The sequence below is a fragment of the Periplaneta americana genome, chromosome 11 (assembly GCF_040183065.1).
Source record: "Periplaneta americana isolate PAMFEO1 chromosome 11, P.americana_PAMFEO1_priV1, whole genome shotgun sequence".
Lineage (NCBI taxonomy): Eukaryota > Metazoa > Arthropoda > Insecta > Blattodea > Blattidae > Periplaneta > Periplaneta americana.
In genome coordinates this window covers 110,077,802-110,097,818 of record NC_091127.1, presented here as the reverse complement: position 1 = coordinate 110,097,818, position 20,017 = coordinate 110,077,802, and the positions used below count along the sequence as shown (strand labels likewise).

Below are 20,017 nucleotides of genomic sequence, written 5' to 3'. Positions count from 1 at the left end.
TGTTCTTTTATAGCCCCTACATATGAGTTATAGTCGTTGAGGCATACTCAGTAAATTAAAAAAAAAATCTTCGAAACGTTGTGATTGTTATATTTCATTAACAATGGAGAAAGTCAGTGGCGTGCAGTCAACCCCAGCAACCCCAGCACTGCTGGGGTAAGTAATTTCTATACACCGTTGTTTTACTATACTATATTCATTGTTGCATAAATCTAGTTTGAATTTCCCACGCGCGAATCCACTATGATGTGCTGTCAGATGAGAGCTCGCCAGACCCAGCAATACTGAATTTGCTGAGTTAGCGCATGCGCTCTCTATATTTCGGGTGTGCTTTGCGGGTAAGAGAGTGAGAGGGGGTTAGTCGTGTATAATGTAAGAAATCCTGCAAGCTGGCGTTAGGTGACGTCAGAATTCTTAGCCAGTGAGAGCTCACTGTTCTTAGCGCGTGGAGCCATAGAGGTATAAATGGTGAATTGATCAGATCAGGATAGCCAATAGTATAGCCGGAAGGTTTTAAAAATACTGATGATAATATTATTGAACATATTTTACTCGTATCAAGTTGGAAGTTACCTTTTAGCTGGAATGTAAACTTGTTAATAAACAGTAGGCCTACATAGTTAATTTATTTAATATGTTTTATAATGTAGTTATTTCTGGACTGACTTTTATTGCATTCAGTTTGTTAACTTGGTAAGCGTGGCCAACTACAATTTGAATTTGCGTTTACGCTTAGAATTTACACATGTCGCGAAGTAGTTAAAGGTAGTTAATGCAGTTCGCTTTGTGGCGTTATATTCTAGTTGTTATATTAATTTTGAGAACATTTGTAATTTATATGAAAAATGAGTATATTGGAGTGCATAATTGAGAAGCTACATGAGCGACCGTTTTCAACGAGGCCTTTTCAAGAAAAGAAGAGCATTATATAGGAAGGTAGGCCAACCCCTGAGTTGCCAGATTTGGTACATAAATCTAAAAATTGTACCAGACATTTTACAGTTTCTTCTTATGAGAAATATTTATGGCTAGCTGGAAGCAGAAAATATAACTCTCTATTTTGTTGGAATTGTCTGTTATTTGGCCAAGATAGAAATACCAGCTGGACAAAATCAGGTTACATTAACTTAGGGAGCTTCACAAAAGCAGCAGTTTCTCATGAACAATCTGTTGGGCACATTAAAGCATCCTATTTAATTGCCTCTTTTGGAAGAGTTCGGGTTGACATGCAACTAAGTGACCAGCTTAAAAATGAAATAACTTTTCATAATAAGAAAGTTGAGCAAAACAGGGAACTCCTTAAGAGATTTATTCATGCTGTGTGTTTTCTAAGCAAGCAAGAACTTGCATTCAGAGGCCATGATGAATCCAGTACTTCCATTAATAGGGGTAACTATGTTGAACTTCTGAAATATACTGCAGAATACGATCCCCTCTTGAAAGCACACTTAGAAACCTCTACAGTATTCAAAGGCGTGTCTAATAGAATACAAAATTATCTAATAGAAGCAGTAGTCAAATCTTTATTAGAAGAAATAAAATTAGAAATAAAATTAGCCAATTATGTTGCAGTTTTAGTTGACGAAACAACAGATGTCTCTAATACTGCACGATTTTCCATTGTACTCCGATACGTACATAATGGCCAAACAAAAGAAAGGTTTATTGGCTTTCAAGATGTAAGTGAAAATCGCACAGCTCCAGAGATTGCTGAGCTAATAAGACAATACTTGACGGAATTTGACAGCAATGATAAACTAATCGCACAGTCTTATGATGGAACGGCCTCAATGGCAGGTCGTATAAACGAGGTACAAGCACTTATTAAACAGACACATTCACAGGCGTTATTTGTACATTGTTATGCGCACTGTCTAAATTTGATACTATCAAACACAGTCAATAACATAAAAGAATGCAAAATTTTTTTTTGTACTCTGAGTGTCATTGCTGCCTTCTTCTCCCGGTCACCCAAGAGAACCAAGTTCCTAGATGCGTTTCTACAGAGGAGGCTACCTAGTGTTGCACCAACTCGATGGAATTATACAAAGAGATTGGTAAATACAGTCTATGTCCATAGAAATGACTTATATAAGGTGTTTGATGCAATGCTAAACAATTGAAGTGAAATTGAGAAAGATATTTTGGCACCTGTAAAGGGTTACCTTCTAAATTTGAGAGACTTCACTTTCTGTTTGACAAAATATTTGCATTTACTAGTGTTCTATATAGCATTCTTCAAAGCAAATCTTTTGACATTGCCTTCTGTAGGAAGAAAGTAGATGAAACTCGCAGAAACATGTCAGCCATGAGAAATGAATTTGAAACTGTTTTTGCAGAAACAGCAGATGAAATCGGAGAACCATGCAAAAGAAATGTGAATTACAAACAAATATATTATGAAATATTTGACAATGTTGACAGCCATCTAGAAAGTCGATTCCAAGACTATGGTAGCTTAGGCTTTTTAGGACTAATATCAAGTAAGAATGGAAAATATGACATTTATCAAAAGCAGTTCCCACAGATTGAATTCTGTAACTTACTTAGTGCATATGGTAACCATTTTGAGGAAGTTAGGTTGCGAAATGAGCTAACTGTGTTCTATGCTGCTGATGATTTTAAAGAAAAAAACTCATTTGAGTTATTACAGATAATGTCAGACAAATCCATTTCGACATGTTTTCCACAGCTTTCAAAGTTAATTTCACTAATATGTACAATACCAGTATCTACAGCTTCAGTCGAGAGGTCTTTCTCAGCATTAAAACGAATTAAAACATATTCAAGAAACAGACTGGCGAAAAAGACTATCAAATCTGGCGTTACTGTCAATTGAAGCAGATCTTCTTGAAGAAATCAGGCAAAAGGACACATTCTTCGAAAGGACTGTAGGTTTCTTTGCTGTGCAGGACAGGAGAATGGAGTTCACCATTAAGTAACAAAACAGCACTTTCATTACTGGCGTACGGTTATCCCACAACATACCTGCATTATGTAAGTATTTTAAATATTTATATTAATATATTTAAGATGATTAATATTGCACTTATTCACTATTATGTCAAACAATTTTTTTTTTGGGGGGGGGGTATCGATGAATGTCACCGCACGCCACTGGAGAAAGTTCACTCCAAAGTCTTTGGACGTACACAAATTACTTGGGAGAAATGAATGCATAATAACCATTAAGATATCGAGCATGAAGCTTCGTGAGTCCCGCACTTATTTTTAAAAGAAATAGAATGTATTGTCTTCATGCCGTGGCGAAATATTTGATAAATTTTACAAAACCATAACATTTCGATGAACTGCTATAAACTGTTAAATATTACGTTTCGCTAAAACTCGCACAAAAGACCAGTCATTTTTTGCAGATGAAGAAACAGAGTGTGACATGTATGGCAGACACACAACAGCTGAAATTAAGCTTATTTGAGAAATAAAAAATTTACACTTTGATTAATAGAAATGCTTACATAACTTAAGTTACAAATAAGAACTGCAGGAAGGCTGCATTACATTACACATATGGAGGATTTGGTGAACACGAGTGCAGTGAGTATTACATTACCGATGTTGAAGTCGGCATGCCGTCATCGAGATGTGCGACGCGCGTAGCTTACTGTCGTCGACAGGCCAGTGTGACACTCACTGGTCAATACAAAATATGGTATGCAAGTGATACTCACGGCTGCGGCTCAGGAGGGGCGACCACGCGGAAGGGGTGCGAGAAATAGAAGAGGCACAGCGGCGACTGCGGCCGCGGCGGCGGAATGGGCGACGATGACGTCGACGAAGACGACGAGCTCGAGTCATCCTGCAACATATGCAATATGCACAACACAGCTTTAAATAACGTTCAGAGATAGTGGTTTTCACATTAACGATAAATTAATGTGGAAATGATATGATATGATATGATATGATATGATATGATATGATATGATATGATATGATATGATATGATATGATCAGGCAGCGAATTTGTGTTCCCAAACGTACAGCGGATCGAGTAGTTTCTTCTGGTACATCTATTACATCACGTGGATTCATAAACAGGGTAAAATTGCAAACAGGTATGCATAGACTATGAATCATAGTACAATATAGACGCTCCATCTTAAATGATGTTTATGTAAAACACCAAGTTACCACTACATTGTGATCTGATTCTAATACTGAGTAAGTTGAATTTTCATTCAGACTTCTGAGTTAATATTATTTTAATTTATCAATCTATGTTATATTTTGTTTAATTTTGATCTGTATATTTTAAATAATTTTATAAGTGGACTCGTTTCTGAACACAAGTTTGTCCAATTCCACTGTCGCTAGAGCCTAAATTAATGTAACTTAATTAGTAAAATATACAATATTTATTTATTTATTTTCTATCTTTCAAAAGAATACCTCCAGCAAGATCTTCGTTACAGTTGGTTATATTCTTATTTCGGAAGGACTATTTCAGCATACGAAATAGAAACATACTGTGATTTAATGTATTATAAATATGCCCCTGTAATGTCATGTGGCGTAGAAAGAACATTCTCTCAGTTTAAACAAATTTTATGTGACGTTCGTAAAAGATTTGCATTTCATAACCTCAGAATGTATGTTTTCGTTCACTACAACGCGTATAGGTTTTGATAAATAAATTATTTATATATGTTGTATAAAATATGAATATTGTTAATATGTATATTGGTTTTTGTTATAATTGTATCCCTGTAAAGTCATGTAACATAGGAAGAACATTTTCTTAGCTTAAACAAATTTTTACTGACAGTTTTATTATTATGGTAAAAGATATGAATTTCATAATCTCAGAATATATATTTTGCTCACCGTAACGAACTGATTTTATTACATGAATTAATTGAATATGTATATAGAGTATATGCAGTTAATGTGTATTATGTTTACTATTATGTTGCATAATATATATTCTATATACAATTTCAGTATTATTACCATTATATTATCTGTCATATGAACACTAATATTTTGCAGAGCGCTAGTTTCGAAGTTTTAGTGCGTTTATGTGGTTAAAAAGTAGCTGGACAGACCATTTCAATTTAGTAGCAATCCCACTTAGCCTACAGTTGTCATGATCCATTATTATTATTATTATTATTACTATTATTATTATTATTATTATTATTATTATTATTATTATTATTATTATTATTATTATTTACTGAACTATACCTTTCGTAGCGTCCTGACGTAAGCATTTAGCGTCAGAGTTTCAAAATTGAACGGCCAGGATGTAGCCTACTAACTGATAACTTCTCTGATTTGTTTGGGAACGAAAATGCACTGCCTGGATATATTTATTCGTCAACCAACTTTACAATTCATAGTTATGGTGGACCTTTACATTTCTGCTTTTCGATCCACCATCACTTTAATATCGACCCTGTTCGTTTATTATTATTATTATTATTATTATTATTATTATTATTATTATTATTATTACTATTAACATTTTATCTCTTTTCTTCGCCACATCTTGCCTAAATCTTATCGTCTGTTTGTACTCCATTGCTTTGTATTAATATATTAATTTATTACGTATTTCCCGTTTACTTCATATTCTTCCGTTTTAATGCAATATTATCTATCTTCTATTATTCTCTTTCTCCTAATTAGACTGTCTCCCTTTCTTTATCCTCTTTCCTGTTACATGTTGCATATTCCTTTCATTAATTGTTATTATTATTATTATTATTATTATTATTATTATTATTATTATTAACATTTTATCTCTTTTCTTCGCCATCATCTTGCCTAAATCTTATCGTCTGTTTGTATTCCATTGCTTTGTATTAATATATTAATTTATTACGTATTTCCTGTTTAATTCATATTCTTCCGTTCTAAATGCATTGTTATCTATCCTTCCATATTATCTATCCTCTTTTATTCTCTTTCTCCTAATTTGACTATCTCCATTTCTTTATCCTCTTTCCTGTTACATACTGCATATTCCTTTCATTAATTATTATTATTATTATTATTATTATTATTATTATTATTATTATTATTATTATTATTTTATCTCGATTCTCAACTCCACCCTTACTCTTATTTCTTCTTTCTTGGCCATTTTCCCTAAATTTTTTGTATACATTTTCATGAGATTTCAGCACAAGTTTCGTTTGTGTATCGTATTTCGCGTACTATTACTAAGAGGTAAAGTGGAAATGTAATTTTGTGGGTTGGGCCATTTGTGCGCTGAGTTCCTCAGTGTAGTAGCACAAACAAGTGAAAATAAAATACAGAGTTTTATTTTTATATAAAAAATAAATGTGTTGACCTCGATTCATTAATGAAATATATCGCTATGTACCTGCCACATTACACAAATTAATATGAATATTTTTGATTATCCATGTTGTTTCTCAGCTGTTTGAAATCTGACGGGTGACTAAACGACATTTCAAACAAGTTGAAAGGATGCGAAGGCCTATTCAACTAATAGTTAAGGAATGTTAGTTTCTATTATAGAGTCAGGAGGGAGTGACACAGTGCAGATTGTCCCATTGTGCGTGTTGTAGAGTAGCAACTAGCGGTGGAGAAAACATTTATGTTCTACTCTCAGTAGCTTTTTAATGTGTCAGTTGATATAAACAGCAATAAAATGAAATATAAACGCTTAGTATAGACTTTCTAAATATAGATTATCAGTAAACATTTTCAATAATACAATTTTTCACTATGTTAAAAGTCAATTAGTCGAACGCTAGTAAGATGAATACTAGCATCTTCCCCTTCACTGATGATTGAGAGTGTGAGTAAAGGGGAAGGCCTATCAACCAAACTGAAATGGGGATTAGTTAAGATAGTTCGCACAAGTTCACTTAAATTTCTGTCACTTAAAATATATTGGTGCCCAATCCAATGATTGCAAGTTGACTAGTGACTCAAAAGAATAGGTTGTGAGTTTCCAGTACACTTAGTATTGAAAATCATTAAAGTGACTTGCTTAAATATTAATAGTTGAACAATAACTTTGTTTCAAGTGTTTCAGTTCTCACCCTCAATAATCTCCAGTACATCCATCTGCTGGTGAATTCGCCACAATTGACATTCAAATGGGGCTACTATTTCCCATGAGATTAAGAAGGAAGGTATATTGCAGAAAATAAAATGAACGTTTAAGTGCTCTGAGATCTCTAAATCAGTAATTCATTTAAATGTCACACGTAATTTGCTTCTACTTCAACTTCAGAAAGACTTTTGAAGATATATTTCAGAGAAATTAAGTGAGCAAAGGTTTTGTCTCAGGCTTTGTCTCAAGATCTATTTCAAACAGTTTTCTATTTTCTGGAATCTGAATATACTCTGTGCTAAATGAAAAATAGGTTCCTCTTTTTTGTAATGAGACCTTTAGTAATTGTAAAGCTGGAAAACATCTGTCAAAAATGCCTATTATCCGTTGAGTATAGTAAAGTTGAGGGGAAGTTTTCTTTGATTTCGCAATATTGAAAGCCAAGGCGTCTGTCGTTAAAGCTGCCTTTTTATGAACGTAAACATAACCTTACTCTGGCGTGAAGTTTTTCTTTGAGTAATAATTTCCGTTTTCCTTAACGCACAAGAAACAGGAAGGACTTTCATGATATCACTGTGCTGCGTATTATGATGACGCATGAGGTTATTGGGCTTCAACTGCAACAATGTTAAAGTGGCACAGAAAACATACGCTCACAAAAACAAACTTTTTCCCCCACTTTTTCTTGAGCGATCTATTATCATGTTCATGTTTGCTTTCTGTGCACAAAATAGTAAGATACGAAGTACTACTTTCACAAACTCTGTATAATATGGCTTATGACTAGGGAACGGATTTCCAGGGTACTAGAGAAGAGAGATTTAAGGCTTTATAAAGTCCAATTTAGCGCCTTTAGGAGTTTATATAGAATTAATAATTGAATCAACTTTTGCAAAAAGGACACATGTTACAAATTTAATATTTTGAGATAGACAAGAAAAACATAATAGCAGGTAGGAAACTTAAAATTGGAATTTGATATTCTTGTTACATGAAGTTAGCTACAAATATGACCGATATATGTCATAATTTACTCATATTATTATTATTTCATTGGCCATCCATTAAGTTACAGTTTCCATCAAAAAACCGATTTTGACAAAAATGTAACATATATCCTTTTTGCAGAAGTCGATTCAATTAATAATTGAGGGACTGGGAGCAAGAAGGTCATTTTAGAGGATGTGCCCTTTTTGAGTAAAACTCTTTATTGTGTTTTCTGATCTGTTACGCATATGATCACCAAGTTGTAGTTCAATACTGTGATCATAGAGGTCAGGAGTACCCAAAAAGGCGTGCATTGAAAACATTACGGTTGGAATTTTCAACATCAATTCTCTCAAAACTTGCATTTTTAAGAGAAGTGCCTTTCTTATACCCAACCCCTCAATTACGATAATTTCAGTAAATATTCCATTTTAGATGGAATTTATGTACAAAGAACTGGTGCTGACAATGAGTGCTTCAATGCTGTAAGTGAAAGAGACTGATTAGTCAGTTTCATTTCGCATAACGGTGGTGCATTGACGTGAAAAATAATTTATAAGCTATCGTCTAATCTGAACAACCTACTACCTCTTTTATGTTAGGATGGACTTTCCCAAACGAACTTTGATTCCAGGAAGTTAGGTAAATCATCTTCTTCTCTCTCCTTCTAAGACCGATATGGAACGAACTTAGCAGACCAGTGTTTGTAAGAAATTTTTTATTTTATCTTATCTTATTGATATGATATGATATGATATGATATGATATGATATGATATGATATGATATGATATGATATGATATGATATGATATGATATGATATGATATATATTTAATGTCATCAAAAAAATCATACAAGTAATGGTGCACCTTCACATTGCTGTATACAGGTACTCACCATAACTATACTTACATTTACATACCGTTGTCAAAGCATATACATGATAGTGACGTCCTACGTATTAATCATTTAGGTACTCTAATTAACTATAGCTTAACTATTAGAACTAGAACTTCGTTACTACTGGTATTACAATTACAGCTTTGTCCCTTCATTCGTAACCGCGTAAAAACGGACGAATTTTCTCATTTTTATTTTTTTTTTAAGTCAGTATCTGGGGCATCCTATTGACACATATTAGTCTTAACTGTTATTCGTTTATTTTATCTTATTTTATATTTATATATTATTTTTTACATTTTAAATACCATTTTTGTAGTTTTGGGGCATTTTTAGTACCGGTATTGTTATAAAAATACACAAAAATACTAAAAAGGCGCTTTTCAGGCACAAACATATCTTTTAGGCATTAATAGGAGTTTATAGCTCATTTAAATGTTTTAGATCCTATAGAATTTTAATGGAAGGATTTGTTCTATGTCAGTAATTTCATTATCATAATTTTCCAGTTCATACTTAATAATTTTATAGCTACTATTGAGTAGGCTTCTGCCTCGATTATTTTTTAATCTTCACAGTTCACGATTACCCTTTATGAAAATATGGATGATTTCGACGACTGTATGTTGTATAATGGAACATCGCCAACTTGTGAGGTGAGTTACATGATTGTCACAGTAACGTTAAGACCAATGAGCTTAAAGAAATTAACTTCTTTTATGAGGACTTTTAATGTTACACGAGCTGCATGCAGTTCGAGAACCGCGCTGTAGTACCCCTGTCCCGGTCCCGAATGCGTAAGAATGAGAAAGAAAGAACAGCAGTTTGTGCTGCCACCTGCACGTAAGTTGTAAATACGAGTACTAGTCGATAGCAACGTGTCTTGTTCGTGAGCGTTCGTGACATGTGTATTCAGTGCGGTAGTTTACACATTTTCATACTGATTATTATGTCGAAATGTAAACATTTTTTCAACCCATCTTATAACAAAGATGCATGCTTCAAAATTGACATCAGTGAAATGGGAGGTCTTCTGTAAGATTTGTACTGGTAATTGTACATTTTCAGTGGAACATGAAGATAGCTCTAACATAAAAGGTCACGAAATTAAAAACAAAACATAGAACGGCGTTGAATACCTCTGTTAGTGTTCTGTGAAAAATCGTTTGAGGAAATCAGTGAGCAAGAACAAAATAATGCAGAAGAAAAATAGGGTTTTCTACAACACGCGACACTGAAGGTTTTTTTTTACGAAAAAAGCGGAAAAAATGGTCTATTTTCAAAGGAAGGGTAGTTCTGAATGTGAAGAATTCATACAGAACGTCAATTAACTCCAAAACATTAAAAAAACAGATAAAAATGTGAAAGAATTGATTGGTGTAAGTAACCTAAAAGTCATTATTTAACATGTGAAAAAGAGATAGAACACTTCAAAATGAACGGGAAACTACATTTCACTTCACTTAGTATATGCAAAGCTACACAATGACTCTAAAGAGGAATTTGGAGATTTAATTTTGTTTTTAGAAATCTCGGAATGTTGGTGGAATGGATGGCTTCAAGATTTTAAAGGTTTCTTTGAAAACATCTCTATTGTATCCTTCGTGTAACACCTTTAAAACTCACTTCATTGGTACAGTTATAGAAACTTGTGGGAAATCATGCAAAAATATGAAAAAAAAAACTTTTATTAAATATGAAAACTGTATCAAAAGATTATCAAATACGATATTTTTTTTTAATTAATTGCATTCTATAAATCGTGAAAATCTTTGTTCCCATACCGTTAGAGGAGTGGTTTAGAATTTAAAAATTCATATTTTGCCGATCACTTATTTTACTGCATATGCATACAGACCGAGGCGCCTAATATTTACCTTGAATGTCTCCTAACCTATTGATACTACAGTATTTAATTACTATTTGCATGAAATTACAGAGTAGTTAGGGAATGGAATTTCTGAACGGAGGAACATTACGACCAAGCACTGCGATCTTTCATGATCATTGCGCTAACCTTCAAATTAGGCGCATTTACAAACCCACACCGGCTGGTTACACTAAGGTTCGCTGTGTATCCAGGTTTCGAGCAGGCAACCCCACTCGTCCCTAGGGGAGCCCCCTCCGTGCGTCGCCAGCCGACGTTCGGGGAATGCTATGAAATGATGACGAAATGGAGAAATGCTGACGGAATTATGTAGATGCCTAATATGGGATAACGGGAGAACCCGGGAAAACCCCAACTGCGACTTTGTCCGTCACAGGTGTATTGTATTTATTTATTCCCTGTACAATCTAGTACAAATTATAGGTTCGTCACTATTTCAATTTCATATTTGAAGATGGTGTATTAAAAATTTTGAAAATATTTGCATGGAAAATGTTTGTAAAGAAATGAATTAACAAAGCAACTACTGTTACATCATAAACAAAACATATGTGACCATGTGTTGTAAAAACGTCAGCTCTATAGCTTCAGCAGATTTCGAGAAAACAATTTAATACTATTCTGATGATAGGAAGTTGCGCACCATTATCACCTTAAAAGCATAAAGCGGTAATAGTTTTGTTATGTAATATTAGTTACAGTTAAAACATATATCTAGGTAACTTTGCTTTGTACTGTAATATTGTTTTGATTAGTTTATTGATTACTTTTACAAGACTAAAGATACCATCAATATCAATTCCAGCTTACCATGTCATACTCATTCTCTTTCTTTGGGATATCACTTTCTTAATGATTAATAAGTTTCATTCACTTAGTACAGTATAGTTGTACTATGGAATTTATGTGAATATTTCTTCTTAACTCTTTATTATGTCATTACCGTTTCCAACATAACTGCATTATTAAGAAATAACAATTAGTGTTAGTACTTTTGTTTTACAGACAATATACACACATATAAATTACAGCAGAGTCCGTATAGGCCAGTTTCTATCTGATGCTTTTCCAATTCACTGCGGGCTAAAGCAGGGAGATGCACTATCACCTTTACTTTTTAACTTTGCTCTAGAATATGCCATTAGGAAAGTTCAGGATAACAGAGAGGGTTTGGAATTGAACGGGTTACATCAGCTTCTTGTCTATGCGGATGACTTGAATATGTTAGGAGAAAATCCTCAAACTATTAGGGAAAACGCGGAAATTCTACTTGAAGCAAGTAAAGAGATAGGGTTGGAAGTAAATCCCGAAAAGACTAAGTAAGTTATATGATTATGTCTCGTGATCAGAATATTGTACGAAATGTAACTATAAAAATTGGAGATTTATCCTTCGAAGAGGTGGAAAAATTAATATATCTTGGAGCAACAGTAACAAATATAAATGACACTCGGGAGGAAATTAAACACAGAATAAATATGGGAAATGCCTGTTATTATTCGGTTGAGAAGCTTTTGTCATCCATCTGCAGTCAAAAAATCTGAAAGTTAGAATTTATAAAACATTTATATTACCGCTTGTTCTGTATGGCTGTGAAACTTGGACTCTCACTTTGAGAGAGGAACAGAGATTGAGGGTTTTTGAGAATAAGGTTCTTAGGAAAATATTTGGGGCTAAAAGGGATGAAGTTACAGGAGAATGGAGAAAGTTACACAACGCAGAGCTGCACGCATTATATCCTTCACCTCACATAATTAGGAACATTAAATCCAGACGTTTGAGATGGGCAAGGCATGTAGCACGTATGGGCGAATCCAGAAATGCATATAGAGTGTTAGTTGGGAGGCCAGAGGGGAAAAGACCTTTGGTGAGGCCGAGACGTAGATGGGAGGATAATATTAAAATGGATTTGAGGGAGGTGGGATATGATGATAGAGACTGGATTAATCTTGCTCAGGATAGGGACCAATGGTGGACTTATGTGAGGGCGGCAATGAACCTCCGGGTTCCTTAAAAGCCAGTAAGTAAGTAAGTATACACATATAAAACAGAAAGAAGTGGTATAAAAATGACTTAAAATTTCACGTTCCGTTTAAAGTTTGTACACCACTGTTTTCTTAATCCAACAGGCTGCTTATTCATATACATAATCCTTCCTCCTTCCATACCTAGTGCTCAGTGCCCGTGCACGACGTCAAGGTCAGAAAAATGCGCTTGCTTTGCCATCACTGGTATAGTAGACATTTTGTTTCGTTGTCAACAGACAGCATTGAGACTTTGAGTTATTGCTATGTGGTGTTTCATAGAAGAAAGTTGTACTGGATGTTGTAGTATGATCCTTGTATGTGTCGAATGTTGGGAAATGCAATGCGTTCTTGTAATTTGTACGCCGAGAAATATCTTGAGAGACGCGAATCTTCCAGACGAATGTTGGCAAATCTATGCATACAAGCACGTCAATTTCCTAACACACGAATTTCCGCCAATGTTAGAATACATTGCACCGGAAAGTAGGATGAACATGTGATATTAGCAAGATGAGTATCCAGTTTACAGTGCAATACAGTACAACTCTTGAACTACTGTACATGTTCGAAGACCATTGGATTGGGTGCGGAGGACCTATAGCATAGTCAGTTTTGGCAAGATAATTTACTCGTTACATATTTCACGTAATTTACGTATGCACTAGTAATTAATTGATGTAGAAAACTGTTCTTTATGTAGACTTAAATAACACATTTCCTTTCATGTAATAATAGCCTAATCTTAAGCTGCTTTAATTATAAACACTTTAAACTTAAAATTCATTCTACTTTTCACTGTGACATTCTTATTTCCACAAAACTGTTCACACGACAAGCTAATAATAATAATAATAATAATAATAATAATAATAATAATAATAATAATAATAATAATAATACTTTGCTTTTAGAAATTATGCCTCTTCTTTTATGTTTATTTCAAACCATGGAGAAACAGTTCATATCTACTTTCTACACTAGTAGTAATTGAAATTACGATTTAATTTAATAAAGTTCAAGAGTTTGTTAAAGGATTTTAGGCGTTAAATTTTCACATGGACTTGAAATTGTAGGACAATTCTTGCAGGAATTCCTCATCCAAATACGGGGTTGTTACACGTGCCATAAATCTACAATGTGATTCCTCGACCGCGTTTGAACCCGCGAGTCTCATCTGTAATGCAAATATAGTAATAACCACTCAACCATAGAGGACTACTCTATAGCTCTTTTCCCGTACCTCCAGAAGTGATATTCTGTAATTAAGGAAATATTTTGTGTTAGGAAATTACTAATTTAACCTAATAATATTGACGACCGAATTATATTCTCAGAGTGAAGAAACTTCTTGAATAATGCACTTATTATCTTCAAATTATTATACAGTTAATGTAAAAAGTATTCGCACGACGATTTTCTTACTACAAATTAAGATCTAAATGAAGTAATATTAACTCTTGGTATGAAATAAACTGTTCACGTATAATAAGAATGCATCACATAGCAAATACACACAAGAAATTTTCATAATTTTGCGTGTATGTTCTGTCACAGTTCAAAAATTGAATGCCTAACAAAATTACAGCGTAAAAAGTAATCGCACACTCAACTCTGTTGACGAATAAAAGCATTCATGCGGAATGCAGTAGGCACGTGGTACTAAGAGAACGCTCGTAATGCGTGTTCCAAGTCAGTTTGATTCTAAAATCACAAGTAGTATACAGCTATCACGTCAAATGGGACAAAGAGGGAAAGAAACTTCTAAGGAAGAAAGGGCTACTATCATTCGTCTGCGTAATCAATGTAAAATACTGAGCGATTGTGAATAGAGGTAAGTCAACCATCAAGGGAATCACAGACAGACACGGGAAAGGAAATCGAATGAAAATTTAAAGAGAAGTGGCCAGCCGAGAAAAATAAATACAGTGGCAGAGCAATCATACGAAAAATGAAAAAGAATCCACATGTTAGTGCACCAAAAATTGCGACAGAGCTTCAGTGTGATTTCGGTATAAGTGTATGAGACATACAATCCGAAATTACCTAAGGAGCAGCGAATACCATGGTAAAATCGCCTATAGGAAATATTACATCAGTAAAGTTAATAAAAAAAATGAACTTCGCTAAAGCAAATCTTAACCGGCCCCAAAAATTTTGGAACTGAATGTTTTTCATTGATGACAGTAAGTTCAATATATTTCAGTTTGATTGGAAAAGTTTTGTGTGGAAAAAAAAAAAATCTTCGTCCCACAGTGAAACACGGTGGAGGTGGAATACTAGTATGGGGGTGCATGAGTTCAGCAGGAGTGGGGTCGTTGGCTTTTATAGAGGGTAATATGGATCACCAACGTTACATCGATATTCTGAAGGCTCATATAGTGCCTAAAGCTGAAAATTTGGGCATCAGGGAGAATTTCATATTCATGCAAGACAACTACCCTAAACATACGGCCCACAATACTCGACTGTGGATTCTCTATAACATCCCTTCATACCTTCAGACACCTCCCCAGTCACCAGACAACCATCTATCACCTTTGGCATTATTTAGGAAGAAGTCTTAGAACCAGGCACATTACCAGGAAAGACTCTCTAAAGGCTGCAATCATAGAAGAGTGGAACAACATTCCAGCAAGTATTACTTCAGATTTAGTTAATTCTATGGCCAGAAGGTTAGAGACTATTGTAAAATGCAAGTACTACCCTACAAAGTATTGAAACTGAAAAGGAACTCACTAAAGTATGACTAGTGTGCGAATACTTTTTGTTCCTATTTTTGTTTGGTATCATTATATTTCAATCAAATGGAATGGTTATTTTGAGAATTGTGCAATTAATTTTGTGTTTATATGTAAACAAATAACAGAGAATGTATATACTTGTACGTAACTTGTGTTCATGTCTAAAACGTTGATAGTATAGTATTTGAAGCACATTTATTATTGCTATATATTTTTATTACCCACCGTGCGAATACTCACTGTATAAAGTTTTAATTTTAATAATTCTGTCAACTAAATTCGAAGTTATGAAGTAAATTTTAAGTTACGCGAAAAAGAAGTGTTAATAATGATAAAGTGCGACAGATTAATAGTTTTAATTAACTGAAGTGATCTCTTTCTTGTCACATAGATGTGAAGACAGACATGTAGAAAAAAGATGATCTATGTCAGCACAGGCTACTCGTAATTACGAAATTAAGTTCAACACTTTCTTTTTCTTTACTGAATTTTCTAGTTTTACCCCTGTCTTTTACCCCTGTCTTTTCTACTGCTCCAGAAGCCAATGCAGTGTAGAGGAGACTATATCTCTGGATCAACATTAAGTTCTCTCATTATTATCCCTGACAGTATAGTCGACACGATCCAGAAAAGCCGCGGAGGCGCCACAAGACAAGTATAAGATAAGTGATAAACACCAATCCCCTGGAATGAAGCTAAATCTCCGCCCATGCTAGGGAACTGAACTACAAGACGCCGACGGATCGCTTGGTTGGCATGTACACGTATTACCCATGGAGAGACAATGGTGGATTAACTACAACACTTAGAAAGAAAACCAGAATAGATATTATGGTAAATTTTGCAAAATTTTCGCTATTCCACTTCAACATGAATAAATCAAGAATTTTGAAAATTGCATCTATTGGATACGCATCATATGACGAATAACTACATACAGAGTGTAAAAAAAAAAGTTACAAGGCTCTTTGGTAGGTAGATGGGTACCATGTGATCATATTTTGTTAATAAACCCATGTCCAGAAACGCTTTGTTTACGTGCTAGCGTCTCTGAAATGTGGAGAGGGATGTAGACAGTACGAATCACAAAAGCTAGGAGAGAAGTAAAAAGTACAATTGAAATACTCTAAGTAAACAGCATTTTAATCAACTACAGAAGATGCTCCAAATGGCTGCCACTAACTTCAATACATTTTGTGCATCGCCTGGTTATGTCATGTCGAACTCTTGGAAAGATACCCGGATTGTCTCGCGGATGACTCCAGTTGCTACTTGAATTCGCGCCACAAGATCTTGTGTCTCCACGGGAGTCTCGTACACCAGGATTTTCATGTATCCCCAGAAAAAGAAATCCAATGATGTCAGGTCAGGTGAGCGAGGGGGCCAGGCTATTGGGCCTCCACGTCCAATCCATCTGTTGCCAAGGGTGTCATTCAAGCTGCCACTTATCTCATGATCGAAGTGTGCTGGAGCGCTATCATGCTGGAACCACATTGCACGACGGATTTCCAAAGGCAACTCTTCCAGTAATTCGGGTAAGACTTGTCGCAGAAATACTAAGTAATTGGAACCATTAAGACGCAGAGGTATGAGGTGCGAACCTATTTAGATGGTCATCAATGATCAGTAGCTTTTGTGATCCGTACTGCCTACGTCCTCCTCCACATTTCAGAGATGCTAGCACGTAAACAAAGCGTTTCTGAACATGGATTTATTAACAAAATATGATCACATGGTATCCATCTACTTACCACCGAGCCTTGTAACATATTTTTTTTTTACACTCTGTATAATTATGTACAGCCTTTGACACGGCAAATGGTCGCTTTCCTTTAGCGTGAATGTGTCTTAAGTGTCGTTGGGGCTAACGCGAGATTTACACGGCGAATATTAAGCATCGAGGTCCGAGGATGGAAGAAAGTCGTAGCAGCGACGTATCTGTATGTCACGAAACGACATATTACCTACGAAGTCTTTATGTCTTAACGATAGAGCTCTTTCTTTTCGTTACAAATACCGGGTTTCTAATCTCTCTATGTAAAAAGCAAGCGTGTAAACATGTAAACACAGTGCACACGATGATTCCCGAGCTATTCCAAGGTGAGACGTACCTCTGAACAGCGATCAATTTCCGTGTCAAAGGGTGTACCTTATAAGACCACATTCATAATGTGCTCATACTAAACACTTACAAACAGTAAAATATTAGGTTGCTACATTACTGTAGTTCGTAGCGTTTTTATTCATCACAACACTGCGTTCTTAGGAGATTATTTATCATTTGTCATTTGTTATTTAGAGTATTGTGCTTGTAGATAGGACCTACACCTTGAATTTTATGAATTTGAAGAAAGTTTGCAACAATATGTGAGCTAAAGAAGATATTGTGTCAAGTGAAAAAAACGAACACTTCCGACATATTCTTCTGTTTGAGTTTAATAGAGGAGCCAAGGCAGCGGACGCGGCTCGAAACATTTGTCCCGTGTACGGGGAGAATGCCATCGGAGAAAGCACTGCAAGAAAATGGTTCTGTCGTTGCAACACACAACACCCCGTAGAAAGAATTCCACAGAAGATGATAGTATGTGTCTTGTGGGACAAAAGAAGACGTCGTGTACTACGAATTGCTTTCCAAGAATGTAATCATAACTCTGACATTTATTGCCAGCAACTCAGACCTTTGCGGCCGCAATTAAAAAAAAAACGACCGGGAAAATTGTATCAAGTATGCTGCAACACAATAATGCACTCAAGCACTCCGTTAACATAATGGAAGTAGGTATTCAGGAGCTCGGTTGGGAGGCGATTCCACATCTCCCATATTCTCCAGATCTTGTGCCCTCAAATTTCCACCTTTTCCGTTCTCTATGCCACAATCTTCAAGGGAATCTCTTTTATAACGAATATGCCTTACAAACTTGCCTTGACGTCCTCTTTAATTCAATTCAGGCGGGAATCGAAAAACTATCCTAGCGTTGCCAGAGAGTCATAGGTAATGCAGGAGAATATATTACTCATTAATTCCCGTCTTATATTCATCTCAAATAAAAACTTTTGTCACAGCAGAGAAACACTTCTGCATCAACCCAGTAAATTATATCAGATTAAGAAACAACGGCTTCAACTTACAGAATGTATGGATTCTTTAAATGGAAAAACAAGTAAATACCATACACGTTACGTGGTTGAAGTTTCGTAGGTTGACGTAGAATACGTTGGAAACAGTCTTGAGACGGAACAGACTTATATCCTATGCCTTTCGTAGAAAATAGAGTTTAATGGATTTTTGAGGTGAGGCGCCAGTGGAGAGTGACAGAATGAATGGTAATAACGATGACTAGTAGGCCTAAGTTTAATTTTGAAGTGGCTAATAAATTTCCCTCATAGTTCTAGAGCTGATAAGCATTCTTATGGAGGCAGATAAAAAAGTTAAATTTTTTCCTTCCACCATGTTAATGATGTCAAAAACAAGTGCTTATACAAATTTTGGCCACTCGACCACAATTACGAGGCCTTCCAGAAAGTGATTTTCCCTGGGGCAGTTTACAGAAATAAAGTATAATTTCATAGAAAGATTTATTGGAACAGATACAGCAATTGTTGCGCTGTTTTTCAACATATTCCTCACTGGAATTGAGGCATTTGTCAACTTTTGTATCCCTGTTTCGTAGAAACCTGACGCCTGAGATCGGAACCAATATGTGACAAACTCTCTGTTGATCCCATGGTATGACAAATGTCTCAGTTCTGGTGAGGAGTATGTTGAAAAATGCAACAATTGCTGTATCTGTTCCAATAAACCTTTCTTTGAAATGGTGTTTTCTCTCTGTAAACGGCCCCAGGGAAAACACTTTCTGGACTGTCTCGTAATTGCGATCGAGTGGCCAAAATTTGTATAAGCACTTATTTTGACATTATTAACATGATGAAAGAAAAAAAAATTAACTTTTTTATCTGCCCCATGAGAATGTTTGGTTGTGAGCGGCTGGATTCCTTTGTACATCGTAAATCTACGACCGGGACATTGCCGTTTAACTTGCCATGGTTTCATAAGTTCTTCATAATTCCGAATCCTCCTAATCATCGGTACTACAGCAACCAGAATCTGCCGTACATGTCATCTTTCCTAAGCAGGTAACGATGCAATTCTTCAGAGTGTTATAACTAGGGCTAGGATTCTTAGGTAAATAAATTTTTATTTGCACTCTAATAGGAACTCGCAATTGTGTTTTAAGTTTCGGACAAGTTTACCTGAGCATTATATTATAAATTTCAATGCAAATAAGAACAGATATTTTGAATTTCTTATTAGCTTTCATTGCTTCTTTACTTGTTTGTAACTTTCTTATTCTGTTAACTGTCATTGTTTGTTTACTTGTTTGTCATTTTTCTTACTCTGTAATCTTTCATTGTATA

The 20,017-nt window shown here is 35.0% G+C and overlaps 1 protein-coding gene across 5 annotated transcripts in view; it reads right to left on the bottom strand.

The window, feature by feature from the left end:
• LOC138709235 (serine-rich adhesin for platelets-like) overlaps positions 1–20,017 on the bottom strand; it is a 305,457-nt gene that overhangs the window by 179,470 nt on the left and 105,970 nt on the right. For 4 of the 5 annotated variants that reach the window (XM_069839859.1, XM_069839861.1, XM_069839862.1 and 1 more), the window contains exon 3: positions 3,693–3,820. In XM_069839859.1, the coding sequence (XP_069695960.1) occupies positions 3,693–3,820 (128 nt within the window). Of the gene's footprint in view, positions 1–3,574; positions 3,644–3,692; positions 3,821–20,017 lie in introns of those variants that run through there. The other variant, XM_069839860.1, reaches the window with a different exon arrangement.